This window comes from Antedon bifida, chromosome 10 (genome assembly GCF_963402885.1).
Source record: "Antedon bifida chromosome 10, ecAntBifi1.1, whole genome shotgun sequence".
NCBI classification, from domain to species: Eukaryota; Metazoa; Echinodermata; class Crinoidea; order Comatulida; family Antedonidae; genus Antedon; species Antedon bifida.
In genome coordinates, this window is record NC_136235.1 from 9950290 (window position 1) to 9973196 (window position 22907).

General features: G+C 34.4%; 3 protein-coding genes across 3 annotated transcripts; all 3 read left to right on the forward strand.

Annotated features, from left to right (window-relative positions):
- The first annotated feature begins 1947 nt into the window (after nucleotides 1-1947).
- LOC144853448 (uncharacterized) lies at nucleotides 1948-3822 on the forward strand. The gene is made up of 2 exons (XM_078711145.1): nucleotides 1948-3027; nucleotides 3100-3822. The coding sequence occupies exons 1-2, from the start codon at nucleotides 1948-1950 to the stop codon at nucleotides 3820-3822; spliced, it is 1803 nt and encodes a 600-aa protein (XP_078567271.1).
- Nucleotides 3823-3874: 52 nt separating this feature from the next.
- On the forward strand, nucleotides 3875-5233 carry LOC144853449 (uncharacterized). The gene has a single exon (XM_078711146.1). It carries the CDS (start codon nucleotides 3875-3877, stop codon nucleotides 5231-5233), a length of 1359 nt encoding a protein of 452 aa, XP_078567272.1.
- Nucleotides 5234-13759: 8526 nt separating this feature from the next.
- Nucleotides 13760-17644, forward strand: LOC144853450 (uncharacterized). Its single transcript, XM_078711147.1, has 5 exons — nucleotides 13760-13896; nucleotides 15593-16062; nucleotides 16470-16762; nucleotides 16903-17172; nucleotides 17354-17644. The coding sequence occupies exons 1-5, from the start codon at nucleotides 13760-13762 to the stop codon at nucleotides 17642-17644; spliced, it is 1461 nt and encodes a 486-aa protein (XP_078567273.1).
- Nucleotides 17645-22907: the final 5263 nt, after the last annotated feature.

Consider the following 22907-nt stretch of genomic DNA (forward strand, 5'->3'; position numbering starts at 1 on the left):
TTCCTAATTTCAGTCTGTTACAGTATTAAATTTAAGAATTTTATTAGGGAACATACTACACTATAAATTGTGCTTCATATTTTCATATTCATACCGGTAATTTTTTAAAAAACATTTGACGTTTTTTACATGTATGAAATCTATCTCCAGCAGGATCAATTACAGGACAATTGTTCTTGTCTTATATGTGATGATTTTTATGTATAAATAAATGATCATAATGTAAAGAAAAATAAATTAGAAACATTGACATTCTAGCTGAAATACTTTGAAATATTTAATCACTGAATAACTTAATAAATTACACTTTAATATTGTAAACATTTCCAAATTGATCAGCTTGTATTATACCATGTACCGTCAATTCTAATAGTAACCCACACTCTAATAGTAACCCCCCTTCTAGTAGTAACCCAACTTATAAGTCAATCTATAATAATAACCCACTACTACTACTAGTAACCCATGGGGGAGGTTATTATTAGAGTCACAAAAACTATTGAAAAAATGACATTAAGACTGGTCGTTTATTATGCAGCAATATTTTGAAAATAAGGAGATAATGCATGTTGATCTCGGGAGGACTGAGTGTTTTTGAGTTTATAAAATAAAGTTCAAAGAAATTTATTTATTCGTACTGTTTTATTATTTTTCTATGATTTGCTGACCGGAAAAGTTGGGGTGGGTTACTATTTTCAGGTGCCTTACTATTTACAGGTGCCTAATTTAAGATTAGTAATAATAACCCACTACTCCAATAGGAATCCCCCTCCCCCCCCCCACTTCTAATAGTAACCCACCCTAAAAAACAATCAAAAAATAATAACCCAGGGTTACAATTAGAAGATTTACGGAATCAATTAGTTTAAACTAATTAATACATGCTATAGACTATTGTAGCCCAAATATCAAATTACACTTTTAATATTGCAAACATTTCCAAATTGATCAACTTGTAGTATATAACCATGTATCAATTAGTTTAAACTAATTAATCCATGCTATAATCTATAGACTATTGTAGCCCAAATATCGAATTACACTATTATTTATAATAATAACAGCAACCGGGAATCCACAAAATGTTAGGATTCAGCCAAGTAGCCTTTTTTGCAATTAAAATCTCATTACACGGAATCTCTTCGATGTTATAGAACACACTTCTCGTAGGCGTGTTGAATATGCGTGTAATAGCGTGTTGTATAAACGCGCCCTTAGGTGCAACAGCCTGACAAATTGATATGGTAACACTATTAAAAACAAGTATATCAATCAGAACGTTAACATACGTTATGTTATATCTATTTTCAAACCTTTTAAAATCAAAAACTCATCAGCATCATTTTTTCATTCTTAACTTTCATCCTTATAATTATCCAATTTTGAATTGAGAATCCAGGATTTGATGTCAACAATTTCGCTACCTCTTTCTTGCCTGCAAAATGAGAAAAACAAAAATGCAATTATTCTATCATCTCTTACAGATGTATTTGTCCTAAATTTGTCCTATTTTGATGTCACATAACAGCTATCCACTTGGAATCGAGAAATTGAATATTTGCGACCAACAACTTTTGTTGGCTGCCAGAGGCGCTTGACAGTGTTACTCCCATTCTGCTTTTAAAATCTTGCTTTTTGGGTTTTAAGTACACATTTTGAGAGTGATTTTACTACCAATATTGTTATCAGCACTTGCAACTATTGTATTGTATATTCTTTTTTCTTATTTTTATCAGCTAAACTGGATTTAGAAAAGATTTTTTATAGCTTATAGCTAGGCCCTATCTAGCTGTGTGCATGCTATTGTCTTAGCAGTGTTCAGTGAAGCAAAGCCTATTGTTGCCTAAGAACTTTGGGACAGCATAGCACAGAAGATTTGTTTACAGGGCCTAGAGTCGGTGTATGTGTGATATTATTATTATAATCTACCATTGCTGCGAGTAAACTATGTTGACCTATAACTATAGCTACTCAAAGCTACTTAACCTGAGACAATATGCTGGAAAAATTACTACTGCGGTTGGAAGTGTTTTGAAAGACTTGGGAATTTTCCATTATAGAGGTACCCGTGGTGGACGCAAGTCAAAATTTCACACAAAGAGTAATAAAGATATAGATTCTAAAAACCTTTCAAACATAAACAAGAAAGTACAAGAAGCAGTTAGGAAACAAAAGCCTGCAAAATATTTTCATTGGCGAGCAGGACAGATTAATGTTAATACCTGCTCAGATGACTTCTTACTACATGAAACCCTCATTCAAATTAAAGCAGCAAACCTTGACATCGTGTGTATGCAGGAAGTGAGACGGATTGGTACCGGTGCAATCTCACATGAGGGCTACAATGTATACTGGACTGGACTGAAAATCAAAAAGATGTATGGAGTTGCTATTGCCATCAAACAGTCACCCCATATCAAAGTGTCTAATGTTTATTATGTATATGAACGTCTAATGGCAATAGACGTCACAATAAAAAATTGTAAATTAAGAATTGTGTCTGCGTACTCTCCTACGGAATCCGGTTCAGAATCATCAAAGGATATTTTCTATGCAAAACTCTCCAAAGTAACAAGAGTCGAGAACAACACAAAACTCTTACTGATGGGAGACTTTAATGCAACATCAACAATAACAACCAGAAAATCACTCTTTGATGGAAACCTACATAGATTTCAAGACACAGATGACATTAGTAACGACAATGGCACAAGACTCATCAACTACTGCTCTGACTTCAAGCTATGCATACTGAACACCTGGTTTGACCATTCAAACGTTCATCGGATCACTTGGCATAGCAACGATGGTGTTACAAAGAAAACACTAGATTACAACATATGTGATCACTGGTTGAGGAAGTATGTTACTGACACAAGAGTCTATAACAACTATTATCTTTCGTCTGATCATAGAATCCTTGTGAGTAATATGACAACACCAGCCAACAAAGCAGCCAGGTGGAAGAAGCATAAAAAGAAAAAACAGAGCAAAAGAGCCAACATGAGTAAACTTAAAGATCGAGAAGTAAGAAATAATGTTAAAACAAAGATAGAAGAAGAAATTAATAAAATTAATAAAATTACTTCTCCTGAAAAGACAACAACCACTACATCAACTGAGCGCTATACAACACTTATGACAGTGCTAAATAAGGCAGTTGAAGAAGTCCCGAAGAAAACAAGAAACCAAAATGCTCATCCCTGGGATGGTGATGAAAGACTAAAACAGCTTATAAAAGAAAGAAAGAATATTAACAAAAGCACAGTTACCTACAAAGAAGAGGAGATCAAGGCTATGCAGAAAGCAATTAAGATAAGGGTTAAGGAACTACGGAATGAATATTTGTATGAAGAAGCAAGCAAGTTAAATGAAGCCCACCAAAATAGAAAAATATTTGATTTATGGAGAAAAGCTAAGGAGCACGGTGATGTTATAAGAAAAGCACCAAAGCCTATAAAATGTCCTGGATTACGTGAACACTTTAAAGATCACTTTAATCCAGACCAATCTAGCCTTAAAATCCCAGATGAAATTAGCACACCTCCAGAATATATTATCAACCTGAGACAACCAGAATTTGAGATAGACAATGAACCTCCGTCCAAGAAAGAAATTATTGATGCAATCGGACATCTAAAAGGTCGCAAAGCTACCCTAGATGTCGCTTCTGAAATGTTGCAAGTCGCCACAGAGAACCCAGTATTCGTCGACCATGTACATAGACTGTTTGAGGAAATTTGGAGAACGAAAGAAGTACCAAGTGATTGGGGACTGTCCAAATTAACAACCATTTGGAAAAAAAAAAGGCAGTCCACTTGATCCATCAATGTATAGAGGAATATCGATTGGGTCTACATTTTCAAAGATACTTATGGTTATCATTCTTTCACGTTTTTCCATCTTTTATGAAAGTCAACTTCTACGCACACAGTTTGGATTCAGGTCCAACAGAGGGTGCAATGGTGCTATATATGTAATCAAGCAGATCCAGGAAATTGCGTATCGCTCAAATCGCAAACTCTATACATGCTTCATTGATTTAACAACAGCATTCGACCATGTGAATCGTAATCTTCTTTTCCTAAGCGTTCGTAATAGGTTTCACTTAAACCAGTCTACTACTATGATTGACATTATACAATCACTGTACAGCTCAACGAAAGCATACCTTGCTGACGACGATCCGAGTGATAAGTTCGAAACATCTTCTGGGGTGCGACAGGGTGGTATTGAGAGTACCAGCATGTTTAACCAATATTTTGATTACGTTATTAGAGTGTTCAAACAACGCTGTAAAGATGCTAGTTTGGATGGCCTAATGATACAATACCTAATTCCTATTGAAGCTACAAATCGTGCTCAAAGACGTAAAGCACCATCAAGGGGCATCTATGACGACTTTGAAAGTGGCTATGCTGATGACTTTGCTGTAAGCTCCTGGTCACAAGAAGAACTGCAAACCATTGTGAACATCTTGAATAAAGTTTGTCTGGAATTTGGTCTAAGAATTAGTGCCCCCAAAACAGAAACCATTATATGGAACTGGAAAGAGGAAGTTGAAGAATACCCAAGATGCATCATACAAATTGGCGGCGTACACATTAACAACGTAACACACTTTAGATACCTTGGTGTATGGGCTACCTACAATGATGTTCATATTGGAGATCAAGAAGTAAAATACAGAATCAATTCAGCCAAAGGAGCATTTGCAGAGAATAGAGCATTGCTTACCAACAGAACGATCCACTTACAAACAAGAATGATGTTTCTTAATGGTCTAGTTAGGAGTAGACTCACCTATGGTTGCCATGCTTGGAGGGCAACAGGAAGTGAAATGTCCAAACTTAGCACAACATACAAAACCTTCCTAAGAAGAATGCTAGTGAATGGCTTTCAAAGAATCTGCCCACCAAACGATGTAGACATATCCTCAGATGAAGAAACAGATGAAAACTATATAGACTGGCGTTACGTTATTGATAATGACGATCTCTACAAAATTACTGGCTGTCAACCGCTAGAAGAATATGTCTACAAGCAACAATTCAACTGGATCGGACATGTAATTAGAAAAGAAAATGAAGATCCTACAAAAATTCTTACTTTTCACACAACCCAAAGTAAACGAAGAGGTCGGAAGATACCATCAATACTTGATAGAGTTGTACAACAAAGTCAACTTACTAGATGCAACTTCATTAGAGCCTGCTTCAACAGAAATTTATAATTCCCAGCAATGTTTTAACTGTATATATGAACTGTTTATAAGTTGTTTTGAGACTGTGTAATTTGGTAGTAGTCACTCTCATACTGTAGGCCTACATTTAAAAGTAACACATCCAAATGCCAACTTTAAGTCAATGGCTACCAGATGTCTCTGTGAGACGGTTATTTGAACCAGTACCAGTACCAGTAACAACCGGCCCATATTTTATAACTACTGTAGTACTGTACTTGTTCAAAAATAACACTATATTGATCTCTTTCCCTTTAATGTTCAACAATATTCCAATTAAAATGCTTAAATACAGAAGTATAGGCCTACAGGTACATATGACAACCTCAGACATCCATCCTATATTAGACTGTGTTCCAGCCCGTAAATTTTGGCACATATGGCGTTTTATACGTATAATATAATACTCAGATTTACGCACTGGGGAAATATGTGAAGAAATCGATTTGCATGCCCGCAAATATCCGATAAGAATGACGTAGGTTATCATACCATATGTGCCAAATTATTTATCTTTACTATTTACGGGCTGGAACCCAGTCTAATCATATATATGCACTGCTCTTTAACCAATTGAATGCTCTTTGGCATGTGAATAACGAACCTTTTTAAATATAAACTTACCTGTGAGATCGTCATGGTTGTATAGGTCATCTCCTATAGTAGTAAACAAAAACAATTTATAACATTAATATTTTATACATTTTCGTTCTTGATACATTGTACATTTGTGTTTTCAAATGTTTTGCTGCTAATATTGTAGTAGACTTACCTGATGTTGTGGCAATTTCTAGTTGTCCATAACTATCAGCATCATCTGCTGATAAACAACAATAAAATGTTAAGAATGTAATGTATTTATTCTTACTGTTTTATTATTTTTCTATGATTTGCTGACCGGAAAAGTTGGGGTGGGTTACTATTTTCAGGTGCCTTACTATTTACAGGTGCCTAATTTAAGATTAGTAATAATAACCCACTACTCCAATAGTAATCCCCCTTCCCCCCCCCCCCCACTTCTAATAGTAACCCACCCTAAAAAACAATCAAAAAATAATAACCCAGGGTTACAATTAGAAGATTTACGGAATCAATTAGTTTAAACTAATTAATACATGCTATAGACTATTGTAGCCCAAATATCAAATTACACTTTTAATATTGCAAACATTTCCAAATTGATCAACTTGTAGTATATAACCATGTATCAATTAGTTTAAACTAATTAATCCATGCTATAATCTATAGACTATTGTAGCCCAAATATCGAATTACACTATTATTTATAATAATAACAGCAACCGGGAATCCACAAAATGTTAGGATTCAGCCAAGTAGCCTTTTTTGCAATTAAAATCTCATTACACGGAATCTCTTCGATGTTATAGAACACACTTCTCGTAGGCGTGTTGAATATGCGTGTAATAGCGTGTTGTATAAACGCGCCCTTAGGTGCAACAGCCTGACAAATTGATATGGTAACACTATTAAAAACAAGTATATCAATCAGAACGTTAACATACGTTATGTTATATCTATTTTCAAACCTTTTAAAATCAAAAACTCATCAGCATCATTTTTTCATTCTTAACTTTCATCCTTATAATTATCCAATTTTGAATTGAGAATCCAGGATTTGATGTCAACAATTTCGCTACCTCTTTCTTGCCTGCAAAATGAGAAAAACAAAAATGCAATTATTCTATCATCTCTTACAGATGTATTTGTCCTAAATTTGTCCTATTTTGATGTCACATAACAGCTATCCACTTGGAATCGAGAAATTGAATATTTGCGACCAACAACCGGCCCATATTTTATAATGTAAAATAAATTAAAAAAAAAAATGTACTGTCATAACTGACGGCCGCAATAACTGGTGGCTGAAATGATCCCAAAAGAGTTATGTTGTCTGGTACTCGTTGTGTTGACATTAATAATGTCTTTTTCCTTTTCATATAGGCCTAGTGTCTGATGTGTTGATGGAGTAAATGTTCTTGGGCAGCTGGTTGCAGTTTTTCTCATTTTCTATGGCTATATTGTTCTTAGTTGATGTCATATTCTAAATATGTAATTTGTATTGTCATGACGTTGAAAATATTTAAATAACAATTGTCCATGTGGTTTTTAACATCTTTAGATTCATCAGAGATTCATCTGATGTTCAAATCCAGTAAAAGTATTGGATTATTTTATTGATGATTTGTTCTACTGTACAATCATGTAAGAATTAGAAATCTGGCTACTCGCTCAAAGCTGCTACAGTAATGTACTGTGTTAGGAATACTATTAATTGAATCTAACATACACTGGATAGTTCCTAATTTCAGTCTGTTACAGTATTAAATTTAAGAATTTTATTAGGGAACATACTACACTATAAATTGTGCTTCATATTTTCATATTCATACCGGTAATTTTTTAAAAAACATTTGACGTTTTTTACATGTATGAAATCTATCTCCAGCAGGATCAATTACAGGACAATTGTTCTTGTCTTATATGTGATGATTTTTATGTATAAATAAATGATCATAATGTAAAGAAAAATAAATTAGAAACATTGACATTCTAGCTGAAATACTTTGAAATATTTAATCACTGAATAACTTAATAAATTACACTTTAATATTGTAAACATTTCCAAATTGATCAGCTTGTATTATACCATGTACCGTCAATTCTAATAGTAACCCACACTCTAATAGTAACCCCCCTTCTAGTAGTAACCCAACTTATAAGTCAATCTATAATAATAACCCACTACTACTACTAGTAACCCATGGGGGAGGTTATTATTAGAGTCACAAAAACTATTGAAAAAATGACATTAAGACTGGTCGTTTATTATGCAGCAATATTTTGAAAATAAGGAGATAATGCATGTTGATCTCGGGAGGACTGAGTGTTTTTGAGTTTATAAAATAAAGTTCAAAGAAATTTATTTATTCGTACTGTTTTATTATTTTTCTATGATTTGCTGACCGGAAAAGTTGGGGTGGGTTACTATTTTCAGGTGCCTTACTATTTACAGGTGCCTAATTTAAGATTAGTAATAATAACCCACTACTCCAATAGGAATCCCCCTTCCCCCCCCCCCACTTCTAATAGTAACCCACCCTAAAAAACAATCAAAAAATAATAACCCAGGGTTACAATTAGAAGAATTACGGAATCAATTAGTTTAAACTAATTAATACATGCTATAGACTATTGTAGCCCAAATATCAAATTACACTTTTAATATTGCAAACATTTCCAAATTGATCAACTTGTAGTATATAACCATGTATCAATTAGTTTAAACTAATTAATCCATGCTATAATCTATAGACTATTGTAGCCCAAATATCAAATTACACTATTATTTATAATAATAACAGCAACCGGGAATCCACAAAATGTTAGGATTCAGCCAAGTAGCCTTTTTTGCAATTAAAATCTCATTACACGGAATCTCTTCGATGTTATAGAACACACTTCTCGTAGGCGTGTTGAATATGCGTGTAATAGCGTGTTGTATAAACGCGCCCTTAGGTGCAACAGCCTGACAAATTGATATGGTAACACTATTAAAAACAAGTATATCAATCAGAACGTTAACATACGTTATGTTATATCTATTTTCAAACCTTTTAAAATCAAAAACTCATCAGCATCATTTTTTCATTCTTAACTTTCATCCTTATAATTATCCAATTTTGAATTGAGAATCCAGGATTTGATGTCAACAATTTCGCTACCTCTTTCTTGCCTGCAAAATGAGAAAAACAAAAATGCAATTATTCTATCATCTCTTACAGATGTATTTGTCCTAAATTTGTCCTATTTTGATGTCACATAACAGCTATCCACTTGGAATCGAGAAATTGAATATTTGCGACCAACAACCGGCCCATATTTTATAACTACTGTAGTACTGTACTTGTTCAAAAATAACACTATATTGATCTCTTTCCCTTTAATGTTCAACAATATTCCAATTAAAATGCTTAAATACAGAAGTATAGGCCTACAGGTACATATGACAACCTCAGACATCCATCCTATATTAGACTGTGTTCCAGCCCGTAAATTTTGGCACATATGGCGTTTTATACGTATAATATAATACTCAGATTTACGCACTGGGGAAATATGTGAAGAAATCGATTTGCATGCCCGCAAATATCCGATAAGAATGACGTAGGTTATCATACCATATGTGCCAAATTATTTATCTTTACTATTTACGGGCTGGAACCCAGTCTAATCATATATATGCACTGCTCTTTAACCAATTGAATGCTCTTTGGCATGTGAATAACGAACCTTTTTAAATATAAACTTACCTGTGAGATCGTCATGGTTGTATAGGTCATCTCCTATAGTAGTAAACAAAAACAATTTATAACATTAATATTTTATACATTTTCGTTCTTGATACATTGTACATTTGTGTTTTCAAATGTTTTGCTGCTAATATTGTAGTAGACTTACCTGATGTTGTGGAAATTTCTAGTTGTCCATAACAATCAGCATCATCTGCTGATAAACAACAATAAAATGTTAAGAATGTAATGTTTACGAAAATCTAATTTGTGTCTGATAAGTGCCATTTCCGGCATCTACAGTTGCACAACTCTTAAACATTTCTTATGACACAGGGACAGATTGGAATGGAAAATGGGACATGGATTAATTAATTTTAACACTAAAAAAGAACTTCATAGAAAGAGTCAATCTTAATTTCACCTCACCTCAGCACCAGCTGGTATAGATTTTTATTAGTAATGTTTTATAAGCTTACCTGTGATGTTTTCTTCTTCTTTAAAAGTTTCATCTGCTGATCAATAATAAAAGAAAAGTTAACAATTTAATATATTCCTAATATCTATCTGTACATTAAGTACTTTGATTGCACTGATTGCATTGAAGAACTTAAGATCTACCATAAAATTTTTTTCCATGTTTAAAACAACAAATATATGGTCTTGATTTTATGGCACTCTGGAATTGTCTCTTCTATTAGCAAAAGAAGTATTCTCATTTTACATACTTTGTTTATAAACTATATTAAAGCTTACCTGTAAAAGTATTCATTTCTACTTCTAGGCTTCTGGGTTATCTCCTATAGAAAAACACAATAAAATAAGTTTTTCTTATTCTTCTTACCTGTACAAGTGTTGCCACTTGTTAATTTGACAAAATTTGCTGATTTTTCAATTACCTACTGGCAGAACAGGTAAGTAAAAGATATGTACTGTGTGGGTAATAAGCTGTACGGACTATATAAAGGGCAGGAAATATTTTGAGATAATCTAGGTTTTGGCGAGATTCTGGTTTTTAAGGTGTTTATGCTTTGTGAGAGTGAAGTTTGCATTGTACCAGCAACAATGCCTATTTTTTTTTTAAAAAGATGTGCCGTGTTTAAATCGTTTTCACCCGCAACTACAGCAATTGCATTATAATTCTTCAAGGTTGATATGTCCTTGGCTATTGGCTTGTCTTTAATTTGAGGCGATTTATACAGCCGATGAAATCAAATTTGAAAGTAGTCTGTAATTGGATTTTTATGGGAGTGTCGACTTGTAGGTACTTTTGGCTAGTCTTCAACATAAGTTGCTCTTAGAGTGGATACAATAGTCTACAATTGAAGATGCTTTTAAAATTGGGGTAGGGGAAGTATTAATAGAAGGTAGTGGGTTAAATAGAGGGAGACCTGCATTGAATATTTGAAATGGACTGTAGTCTTCAAAAAGAAGTTGCTCTTAGATTGGATACATCACTAGTCTACAATTGATGGTGATTTTTGAATTATAATGCAGTATTAAATAGAAGATGGATGGTTAATTAGAGAGAGAACTGCATTGACAATTTGAAAATGACTTATAATTAATTAAAAAATCACCAACCTTGGAATCCACATGTTCTGCAATATCCGTTGTAAAATCTTCAATTAGATTAAACTGAACATTAAATTTCTCCAAAACTTTTACTGTTGATCTGCGATTGATATGTGGAAAACACCCTCAATGACAGAAAACTCTGTTGAGTTGATACCTTCTAGCGTGGATGAGTTGGAATAAACAATGCTGAATTCAAAGAAGTAACCACTTCCCGACAGATTGGCCCAGCCATGGATTATATCTACAGTGTTGTTGTTGACGAGCTCTGCATCAGATACTCCTGGGCATTTTCCATGGATGTGAAGAATGTCCCAGATTTTGCACAATTTCAGCCTGAAAAAATCAAAAAATCATTATTCCTTTTTTTCGTAGAATATTTGTATCAAACCTATGGTGTATTACCAAAGCTTGATAGCCTACAGTATATTGGAGTTTAGAAAGAATTGTGTTAAAACCTACACTGGTATCCAATATAGAGATGCAAGGCTGAACCTCAAATGGATGGTTCTCCATAGCATCAGCCTTAAACGTATACTCATTGTGCTTTGGAATTGATAGATGATTTCTACTCCTTGGTCACTAGATGCCTCTTCTTCAGCTTGCTTCTCAGAATACCTGTGAACCAATTAGTTATGTTGGTTTGTAATGATATAGGCATTATGGTTATGTTTGTTGCACGCCACACATGAGAATACAATTTAAGACTTTGGACAAGACGATACAAGCCAGTTCTATACTACAGTAACTCTACAGAAAACTCTACTTCAACTCATTACTTCTTAAAATATGACTTACGTTTCATTGCCTGTACTTGGACCTCCTGTTGTATTTGTTGCTCTCACACCCCTTGTTGGGTCTTCAGCTGGGGGAGAAGGATCGGTCATTGCTAATAACCTCAACTTCAAGACTCTCGTACAAAGTACCGGTTTGTGCTGCATTAACAATTTCTGCTTGAAGGTTAACTAACTCATCATGTTCAAGGGTTGAATTGCCTGTAAGGAAAAAATATTAATTATTGTTTACATATTAAAAGAATAGGTAATTAAATAAAATTCAACTCATTTCTAAACATATGAAACTGAAAAAAGAAGAAATCTGGATAGATTATGTGATACTTTAATATGGTTAAAGAAAGCTATTTACTTATTATATATACCAAACTGGCAAGATTGTTAACAAGATCTTCTTCATAGAAAACATCAACAGGAGCCACACCAAAGTCAACCATTATAACCGGTGTAGTGATGATGTCAATTGGGTCACTACCACGTATAAGTATCCAAAGAGTCTGCCAATCGCGATCAAAATAGTTCTCGCCATAAATGCTGGAGTCAGGAGTTGGCATGAACTGATCGTTTGGATCTTCTGGAACCCATATTTCTCTTTCTATTAATGGCAATGATGTCGAAAGAGTTGACAATTTTAAATATCTTGGACTTACATTTGATTCACTTATGTCATGGAAACAGCATGTTGAACAAGTAGCTTCTAGAGTATCACAACGTATCGGTATTATTCGTAGATTAAGATATTATATTCCAAATTTTGCTTTAAGACTACTTGCTAATGCAATAGTATTACCTTGTTTTGATTACTGTAGTAATGTTTGGTCAAATTGTAACTTAGAACTTGTTAATCGTCTTCAAGTACTTCAAAATAGAGTAGCTAGAATCATTCTTTATGCTGATATGTACACCCCTATAACAGAATTGATGTCCTCACTAAAATGGAAGAGTGTCCATGACAGATGGGAAAATGATTTATTAATTATGCTATTTAAATGCCTACAGGGTTTAGCACCATCTTATTTAACAAATCTATTCAAATTTATGGACACTTTTCACACAAAAAATACAAGAAGTCAATCAACAAAAACTCTAAATGTTCCAGCATGGAACAATATTTATGGAAAGAGAATGTTTAACTATAGAGCATCAACCTTATGGAATAATCTTCCTGTACATATCCGTAAAAATTTTCGGTGAATGGACTGGTCTTGTTTCAAGAGTGCAACTTTAATAGGAGGAAAGATTTAGGGAAGAATCACAGTTTACAAAAGCTAAAATTCAACATTAAAGCAGACAACCAACCTTTATGTGGACATTTTTCATCATAAGGAATTTTAAGTCCACGTCTCGGATCTCTATCCCACTCGTATGGAGAATCAGGAATAACATAACCAGGCCGTGATCCTCCTAGAATTCCACCATCTTCATCTCTGATCATTGCTTTCTTAAATGCATCACAATCCATCTCCACGCAATCAGAAAGATTAACTTTACTGTTAAGATTAAATGAAAAGTGTAATGTATTGAACTTGATTAATATTACTTGCTACCAATTATTTAAACTTCCTTCACCTGTTACCATATATATTATGTTAACCCACTTCTATATAACCCTGGCTACTTAATGGTCACTAATGGCTAAAGTAGACCCTCTGCTTAGACCACTAAACATTCCACCTTGACAGATTAATTACCCATTACCGATATTGTTATTATAATATATAGTAAATGTAGAATAAAGAATAAACACTTCAGTGCTAGCTTTCAACTATAACAGAACTTGTCTCTCTCTCACTTATTTGTATTGTAAATCGGTACATTACACTACAGTGGCGACGAGAATGGCCCTTATTGGCAAAATTGAAGAATTTATTGAAGGAAGGGAAGATTGGTCACAGTTTGTTGAGCGTTTAGACTTTAGACTAGAGTCTGAGGAAGAAGAAGAACAACAGACAGAAGAAGAAGACTATATAAGGAAGTGCTTCCAGCATCTTTTATAGAAGACAATAACTACTATGTCCAGTAGTCATTAAGTTGATTAAGTTATGTCTTGATGTTTGATTTTAATTTTAAATGTAAATAGGTTGGGTAATCATCAGGAATAGTCCTGAACAGGGAGATGAGCGCCCCTGCCCACCGATGAGTTTCGGGATCCCTTTGACCCGGAGGGAGAGTACCCGTCAGGGTTACAGGTCCCAGGTTTTTAGTTGTTTTTAAAATTAATTAGTGTTCCATGACCTTCTCATCAAAATTAACGTCTCTCATAAAATTAAGAAAAGTTGTGCTATGTCAACATAATGTCAATGACGGCGAAATGTCCCCAATATTGGGGATAGCTATGAAAACAAATAAGTAAGTAAGTAACTTGTATTTCAAGGCAAAAGAAATTACTACAGAGGAGAAGAAACAAGCAACACTGTTAACAGTTATTGGCCCATCATCTTATAAGCTTTTACGAAATTTGGTTACACCAGAAAAACCCAAGGATAAACATTCGATGAGCTGGTAACAGCTATGAATGGGCATCACAGTCCATGTGCCTAGTGAAATTGTACAGCGATACAAATTCAACTCACGCTTTCGACGTGATAATGAAACAGTGCCTGAATTTATGGCATCGCTTCGATCGATGGCAGAATTCTGTAACTTTGGAGCCTCGCTCAATACAATGTTACGAGATCATCTAGTTTTTGGCGTCCGTAATCACGGAATTTGGTCTTTTGGCAGAAAAAGCACTGACACTGGAAAAAGCTGTTGAAATTGCAACTAGCATCGAAACTGCAACAAGAAATGTAAGAGATCTGGCGCAGCCAACCTCTGCAGCTGCAGTTGAAAATGTAAACAAAATTGCTTACAAAAAGAAGTCAAAATTTACGGAATTGTTCAAAAAATGTCCAAAATTTCCACTTTTTAAACTTCAAGAATTATGCTATAATATTGCCATTTATGCACATATATTATGGTAACATCATCTTATAAAGCCATAGTAACTAGTTGTGTAAAAAAATAAAAAGGTCTAAATTTTGACATTTTTCGAAAAATTCACTGCGGGGGACCAAAGGAATTTTTTAGAAAAATTGCCAAATTTTCTTCTTTTTAAAATTCAATAAGTATGCTATAATATTGCAATTTATGCACATATATTGTGTTAACATCATCTTATGGAGACATAAAAACTAGTTAAGTCAAAAAATAAAAGGGTAAGTATTTGGCCATTTTTCGAAAATTTCACTGCTGGGGACCGAAAGAATTTTTCGAAAATTTGCAAATGTTCACTTTTTAATATCCAATAATTATGCTATTATATTGTCATTTATGTATATATATTGTGTTAACATCATCTTATAGAGCCATAGTAACTAGTTATGTAAACAAATAAAAGGGTCGAAATTTTGCCATTTTTCGAAAATTTCAATGCGGGGGAAAAAAGGAATTATTTCGAAAAATGGCAAAAAAATTCGATAATTATGCTATAATATTGCAATTTATGCACATATATTGTGTTAACATAATCTTATGAAGCCATAAAAACTAGTTATGTCAAATACAAATAAGAAGTCGAAACCATGTTTTCGCTGTGGAAAGAATAACCATTTGCCAGACAAATGTTATTTTAAGCAAACAACTTGCCATTATTGTAACAAGGTAGGACACATTCAATCTGTTTGTCTTAGCAAAAAGAAGGGGAAGCCCCAAACAGTTAAAAATGTTGTGGCAGATGAGCCAAGCGATGAACCAAGCAACATAGCTACAGAAATGTATGAAGAATTATTTGGAATAAAGACCACGTCTAGTCCTCCACCTATGAAAGTTAAGATACTGTTAGAGGGTTTGGATACTGAAATGGAAATTGACACAGGAGCCTCGGTATCAATAATGTCGCAGACGAAATTTAGGCAATTATGGCCTGAAAGAAAACTTGAACCTTCGTCAGTTAAGCTACGTACGTACACTGGACAAATAATGGATGTTTTGGGTAAAATTAATGCTGAAGTTACATACCAGAGTACTACTACAATATTACCGTTAACGATTGTGCGAACAGATGGACCTACCCTAATTGGTCGAGACTGGCTTCAGTTTATAAAGTTGGACTGGCGACAAATCAAGGTAATAAACCAATTAGATTTAAGTTCACTGCTTGGTAAATACCAAGAAATATTTAAAGATGAACTAGGTACCCTTAAGGGTACTGAAGCAAAAATGTATGTTGATAAAGAGACAATGCCAAAATTTTGCAAAGCCAGAAATGTTCCGTATGCTTTGCGACAGAAAGTAGATGACTAACTTGATCGCTTACAACGAGAAGGCATTATTGAACCTATACAGTTTTCAGACTGGGCTGCACCAATAGTTCCGGTACTTAAGGCAGATAAATCTACCATTAGGATCTGTGGTGACTACAAAATTACTGTAAATAAAGCAGCCAAAGTTGATCAGTATCCTTTGCCCCGAAGAAAAATTTACTAAATTGGACATATGTCACAAGCGTACCAACAATTACTCTTGGATAAAGATTCTCGAAAATATGTTGTAATCAACACTCAAAAGGGACTTTACAATATACACGGTTGCCGTTTGGAGTCTCTTCAGCACCAGCGATTTTCCAGCATGTCATGGAAGGACTATTACAAGGAGTTAAAGGTGTTACAGTATACCTGGACGATATATTAATTACAGGAAAGAATGACTTTGAGCATTTCGAAACTCTTGAAACCGTCCTAAAGCGACTGGCAGATGCTGGACTTCGTCTAAAAAAGAGTAAGTGTGTTTTTATGGTTAAATCTGTTGGTTATTTGGGACACCTGATCGACAAAGAGGGATTGCATCCCACAAACGCCAAAGTGAGAGCAATTAAAGATGCTCCAGCGTCTCAAAACTTGACAGAACTGAGAGCTTATTTGGGATTATTATCTTATTATGAAGTTTTTACCAAACTTATCCAACACACTTAATTGCTCTGTTATATGCCTTACTTCGTAAGGATAAAGCTTTGAACTGGACAAATTTAGAACAATCTACTTTTGATAAATCAAAGGAATTGCTACTTTCCTGCAGAGTACTTGCACATTATGATCCAAAAAAGGAAATAATATTATCGTGTGATGCATCTCAATATGGAATTGGGGCTGTGTTAGCACATCGACAAAGTGACGGTACAGGAAGACCAATCGCATTTGCATCTAGAACACTTGCAGAAGCGGAAAAAAAGTATTCGCAAATTGAGAAAGAAGGTTTGGCATGCGTTTTCGGGGTAACGCGATTTCAGTCTTACATTTATGGTAGACATTTCACATTGGTAACAGACCATAAGCCATTGCTGGGTCTTATTAATGAGGACAGACTTGTGCCCAGCCAAGCATCAGCTAGAATCCAACGTTGGGCACTGAAATTAGGTACATACAAATATACATTAAGATTCAAACTGACAAAAGTCCCATGCCAATGCGGATGCCTTAAGCAGATTACCATTGCCAGGAAAACCAGAATCAATTCCACAACCTGCCGAAACTGTTCTATTGATGGAGCCAATGAACCAATCTCCAGTTTCCACAGCAGATATTAAAGGTTGGACGGTTAAAGATCCAACACTTTCTCGAGTTCTTTACTACATTGAAAAGGGTTGGCCCAATACTAATCCAAAAATTGAAAACTTGCAACCATATTGGATGGATCTGACAAAGAGAACTCTCTACACAAGATGGATGTATTTTGTGGGAAAATAGAATTGTTGTTCCACAGCCTGGTAGAAAACAGTTGCTACAAGCACTACATGACGGTCATACTGGAATTGTCAGAATGAAAAGTTTTGCTCGGGATTCGTTATGGTGGCCTAATATGGACAAAGACATATCAAAGCAGTGCGATACATGCCAATCCAATCAAACTTTACCACCTAAAGCACCATTGCACCCATGGAATTGGCCAAATAGACCATGGTCACGATTAAATATCGACTGTGCTGGACCATTTATTGGAAAAATGTTTTTAATACGATGCATACTCAAAATGGCTTGAGGTAATTCCGGTAAATTCCTCAACGACAAATACCACAGTGGATAAGCTCAGGCTTATATTTGCATCGCATGGATTGCCAGATAAAATAGTATCCGACAATGGAACATGTTTCACCAGTGATGAATTTCATACATTCGTAAAGCGAAATGGAATAAGACATTCTTTAACAGCCCCATATCACCCATCATCGAATGGTCTTGCGGAACGTGCTGTACGCACATTTAAAGAAACAATGAAACGTACGAAAGATGGATATATCGAAACAAAAGTCGCAAGATTCTTATGTTGTAATTTGTATGTTCTTGTTATCAGTTTCTTGTTTTTAGGACCCAAGTGGAAATAAGTTTTTAACTTTTCTTGGCATTCCTTGTAATCAAGGCCTGTTTTTTCCGTGCAATTGTTTTTCTATTTTCTATGTATTATATTTTATTGTTTTTTAACCTTGATTACCAAATAAAGTTAAAAAAAAAAACAATTCAAGATTCCTATTTAAATATAGAAATACACCTCATAGCACAACTGGCAAAACACCAGCAGAATTACTGAATGGCCGAAAATTGAAAACGCATTTTGATCTTTTACACCCTTATCAAGCAGATCGTGTTATCACTCAACTTGAAAAACAGAAATTAGCCCATGATCGTCATGCAAAGAACGCACTTTTGCAGAAGGAGAGTAGGTGTATATAAAGAACTTTAGAGGACAAAATCTGAAATGGTTACCCGGAACAATAATATTAAAATCCGGTCGCATCTCATTCAAGACAAAACTAGAAGATGGACGAGTTTGTCGTCGTCATGCCGACCATATCAGGAAGCGTTATAGGCCTGTTCAAACTCAGGATAAACAGCTTACAAACAAAGATGATCCTCCACAATTACCTCCAATGCTCATTAATCCAAATCTGAACAGTGGAAACATCACAATCGACTGTCGAAGCACAGTCTATTACTGCTCAGCGAAGAGTATACCTTACTCGCGATAGAAAACCGCCGGAAAGATATGGACATTTTTAATAACTGAAATATAGAAACTTTTATGGACATTATTACTGGACAATTTAAAATGTTGATCTTATGTTTTACTTTATACAGTGCATTATACCATATACATTTAAAGTGTTATTAAACCATAACTTAGTACAGTGCTGCTTTGATTCAATTATAAATAAATAGCTTAGAATTGTTTATAATAGAAGGGAGGGAATGTAATGTATTGAACTTGATTAATATTACTTGCTACCAATTATTTATACTTCCTTCACCTGTTACCATATATATTATGTTAACCCACTTCTATATAACCCTGGCTACTTAATGGTCACTAATGGCTAAAGTAGACCCCTCTGCTGAGACCACTAAACATTCCACCTTGACAGATTAATTACCCATTACCGATATTGTTATTATATATAGTAGATGTAGAATAAAGAATAAACACTTCAGTGCTAGCTTTCAACTATAACAGAACTTGTCTCTCTCTCACTTATTTGTATTGTAAATCGGTACATTACAAAAAGTATTGTAGGTAAGTGTACTAGGTTGATGAAAATAATGCAACTAGCAAGTAAGGATACACAATGATTTACATTTACGTAACTTGGATAAATGCAAGTGGTCCGTAGATATATAGGATAAATACTATTAGTACTTACCCTAAATTAGGTATATGTATGTAAACCCTGTTCTTGTCTCTGACTGTTACCTTCTTTGTACAGTACCTACAGCGGACATTGGGTGGATACCATCATCATTTGATGGATTGGTCATAGTAGCGTAATGATCTTTCTTACACGCAGTATCAAAATGAGCGAATGTGACATCTATTGATAAGAAAGAGCAAAATACCTTTATTTGTAAATAAATAAGTATGTTGAAATATATTCATTTGGTAAGTTTCACCAAAAATGTATTCCGATATTAAAGACATATTTTATGATAAAACAGTACTAAGGGACAACCTCAACATTACAGTGGTGATAACTTGGATACAATGGCAATTTTATGTTATCCAAATAAGCATTCAGCTTCATGTGTAAACAGTATGAGTATGCGTTTCCTGCAATAGAACTCAACTGGTTTGTCCAAGTAAGGACTAGGTTTGTCCAAGTAAGGACCAGATTATGTCATGCTTTTACATACCTTGCAATCTTGTGTTTCCAGCAATAGCTGGGTAATTATGTATACCATGAAATGGAAAAAATGGAGCACCATTATCACCAGACATGAAATTTGCCCTCACGTATCCAGCATTTCCATTGTCTGGACCACAAGGTGCACACTGTTTTGCACTTTGACCTGCATTCTCCGGTTGATTCTGAAATATTTACATGAAAATGTTAATGGGAAAATGTAATATTTTAATCAGAATTTATAAATTACGTGACTGATTACACAATGGAATGGCATTATCAGTACACGTTAAGAAAAAGAAGGTAGAAGAGTAAGAAAGTCCTTTGACAAATTTCCTTATGAAAGTCAAGTATGCATATATAATATCTATACATTGATTTTATTTGACAGAATGCAAAATATAGTTCCCCAAACTGACAAAATAATAACATTTGAAAAACAGAAATAAAATCTTTTAAAATGAATAATAAAAATGTTCATATTTATTGAAAATGTTTATATCTTTTTTTTGTGTCTTTTTTGGGTTTCCCACTTTTATTTCATCGTCATTAACATTGTTCCATTCATCATGATTTTTACATTTATACATTATCTAATCTAATTCATCATAATTGCTTAATTACAGTATTCAGTTTGTAACATGCTACAAATGTTTATATTCTTACTGAACCTACCTGTAACTCATCGCAATCAAAGAACAGGCTTGTACCAATTATAAACGATGACTACATTCTCACACATACTTATCAACAGCTTCATGACTAAGAGAAGATGGCCCAATGACAAATGGCATCACCCCAATGTTGTTGTCTAAAATCTAAAATGTAAGTTACTATATAAGGAAAAGAGAAGTATTTTGGTATTGCTTACCTGCTCCAACTGTGTGGTGAATTACATTATCCTGAATTGCATCCAGATAGCAGGACTGAAGCCATTATGAAATGTATATTCACGTACAAACGATGGACTTTCTACAGTAACTTCTCCAATATCCAAGAAAGCAACTGAATAATGTGGCTCATAATAATCTGAAACAAATAAATAAGTGTCACTATCGAATGAATAAGTGCCAGACAAAAACCTCAGGGAAAAAAAAGTTACAATTACAGAACTAACACTTTCCAATGTAAGAATGTTCCTTTATAGAAGTATTTTAACACAACCTGTGTTATTATAATGTATTATTCTGGTCCTCAAGCTTTACTGGAAACTGAGGAAATTCGGATTAGGCCCTCCACGGACCCTCGACAGCCAGCAGTGCAGCGCCTACCAGATCAGCACACCGGGAGACAATCCCCTACTTTTTTCAAACAGTGTACCACGTTCTTTAATGTGCACTGTTAAGTACACAGGACCAACGGCTTTACATCTCATCCGAAGAATAAGGCAATGAGAGTAAAGCATCCTGCCTAAGGAACCATGGTGGTCTATTTATAATTATTTTCTCTCAATCTAATAACAATCATTGCCATGATTCAATAAATTGTTTATTAATTAAAAATATAAAAATCATCACCATTAATGATGAGTGATAGAGCTGATAATGTTAGTTTTCCCAACGATTATATAATCTTAAGTTTCCAAAGAAGGAAAGAAGGCAAATAAAGAGAATGCTAGAAGTTTGGACTGGCAAACAGTTTAGTGTACACATAAACAGTAGTTACTGGCACTGTATACTTCAACACAAAGAATAATTATTCTAAATATTTATTTCTTAGGCTTAATACTTACAATAGTTGATTAGATCCACTGCTAGCACTCTTCTTCCTTAGATTCATTCGCATAGTCTGACATTTTAACTTAAGGTACCTTCTCTGTGGGTGCTCAAATGAAAACTGTCAATGGATGTCAAAGGTTGAAAAAGCAATGCGTTGCTCAATTTCTAAACAATGACCCTGTTGTACACACATTTGACTGGATATTTGTTTAATTAATGTACAGTATGTATATGCATGTATGAACATGCTCGCCTGCATCTTAAATTGAGAGGATCTGTGTGTGTAGCATCCAATAAGAATTTAGTGAAGTTCGAGAAGCTGGGAAGAGCAACCCTGTGTTGATCTGGGCCTCCGTGGATAAATTGAACTTATTATACCTATTCATGGTAACAGTAACGTTTGTTGCTCTTAGAGTGGATACGGTAGTCTACAATTGAAGATGCTTTTAAAATTGGAGTAGGGGGAAGTATTAATAGAAGGTAGTGGGTTAAATAGAGGGAGACCTGCATTGAAAATTTGAAATGGACTGTAGTCTTCAAAAAGAAGTTGCTCTTAGATTGGATACACTAGTCTACAATTGATGGTGATTTTAGAATTATAATGCAGTATTAAATAGAAGATGGATGGTTAATTAGAGAGAAAAACTGCATTGACAATTTGAAAATGACTTATAATTAATTAAAAAATCACCAACCTTGGAATCCAGATGTTCTGCAATATCCATTGTAAAATCTTCAATTAGATTAAACTGAACATCAAATTTCTCAACAACTTTTAGTGTTGATCTGCGATTGATATGTGGAAAACACCCTCAATGACAGAAAACTCTGTTGAGTTGATACCTTCTAGCGTGGATGAGTTGGAATAAACAATGCTGAATTTAAAGAAGTAACCACTTCCTGACAGATTAATGGCAAGATCAGTGAAGTTGGCCCAGCCATGGATTATATCTACAGTGTTGTTGCTGACGAGCTCTGCATCAGATACTCCTGGGCATTTTCCATGGATGTAAAAATCATTGAATAATTCCTTTTTTTTCGTAGAATATTTGTATCAAACCTATGGTGTATTACCACAGCTTGATAGCCTATATTGGAGTTTAGAAAGAATTGTGTTAAATC

Bases quoted from the DNA above. Each gene is read 5' to 3' on its own strand.
- LOC144853448 (XM_078711145.1), top strand. From the start codon at position 1,948: ATGTTGACCTATAACTATAGCTACTCAAAGCTACTTAACCTGAGACAA. The intron at 3,028-3,099 runs GTAAGAAATAAT...TCTCCTGAAAAG, and splicing joins GTAAACTTAAAGATCGAGAA to ACAACAACCACTACATCAAC.
- LOC144853449 (XM_078711146.1), top strand. From the start codon at position 3,875: ATGGTTATCATTCTTTCACGTTTTTCCATCTTTTATGAAAGTCAACTT.
- LOC144853450 (XM_078711147.1), top strand. From the start codon at position 13,760: ATGGCCCTTATTGGCAAAATTGAAGAATTTATTGAAGGAAGGGAAGAT. The intron at 16,763-16,902 runs GTGAGAGCAATT...TTACTTCGTAAG, and splicing joins TGCATCCCACAAACGCCAAA to GATAAAGCTTTGAACTGGAC. The intron at 17,173-17,353 runs GTAACGCGATTT...AACTGACAAAAG, and splicing joins GTTTGGCATGCGTTTTCGGG to TCCCATGCCAATGCGGATGC.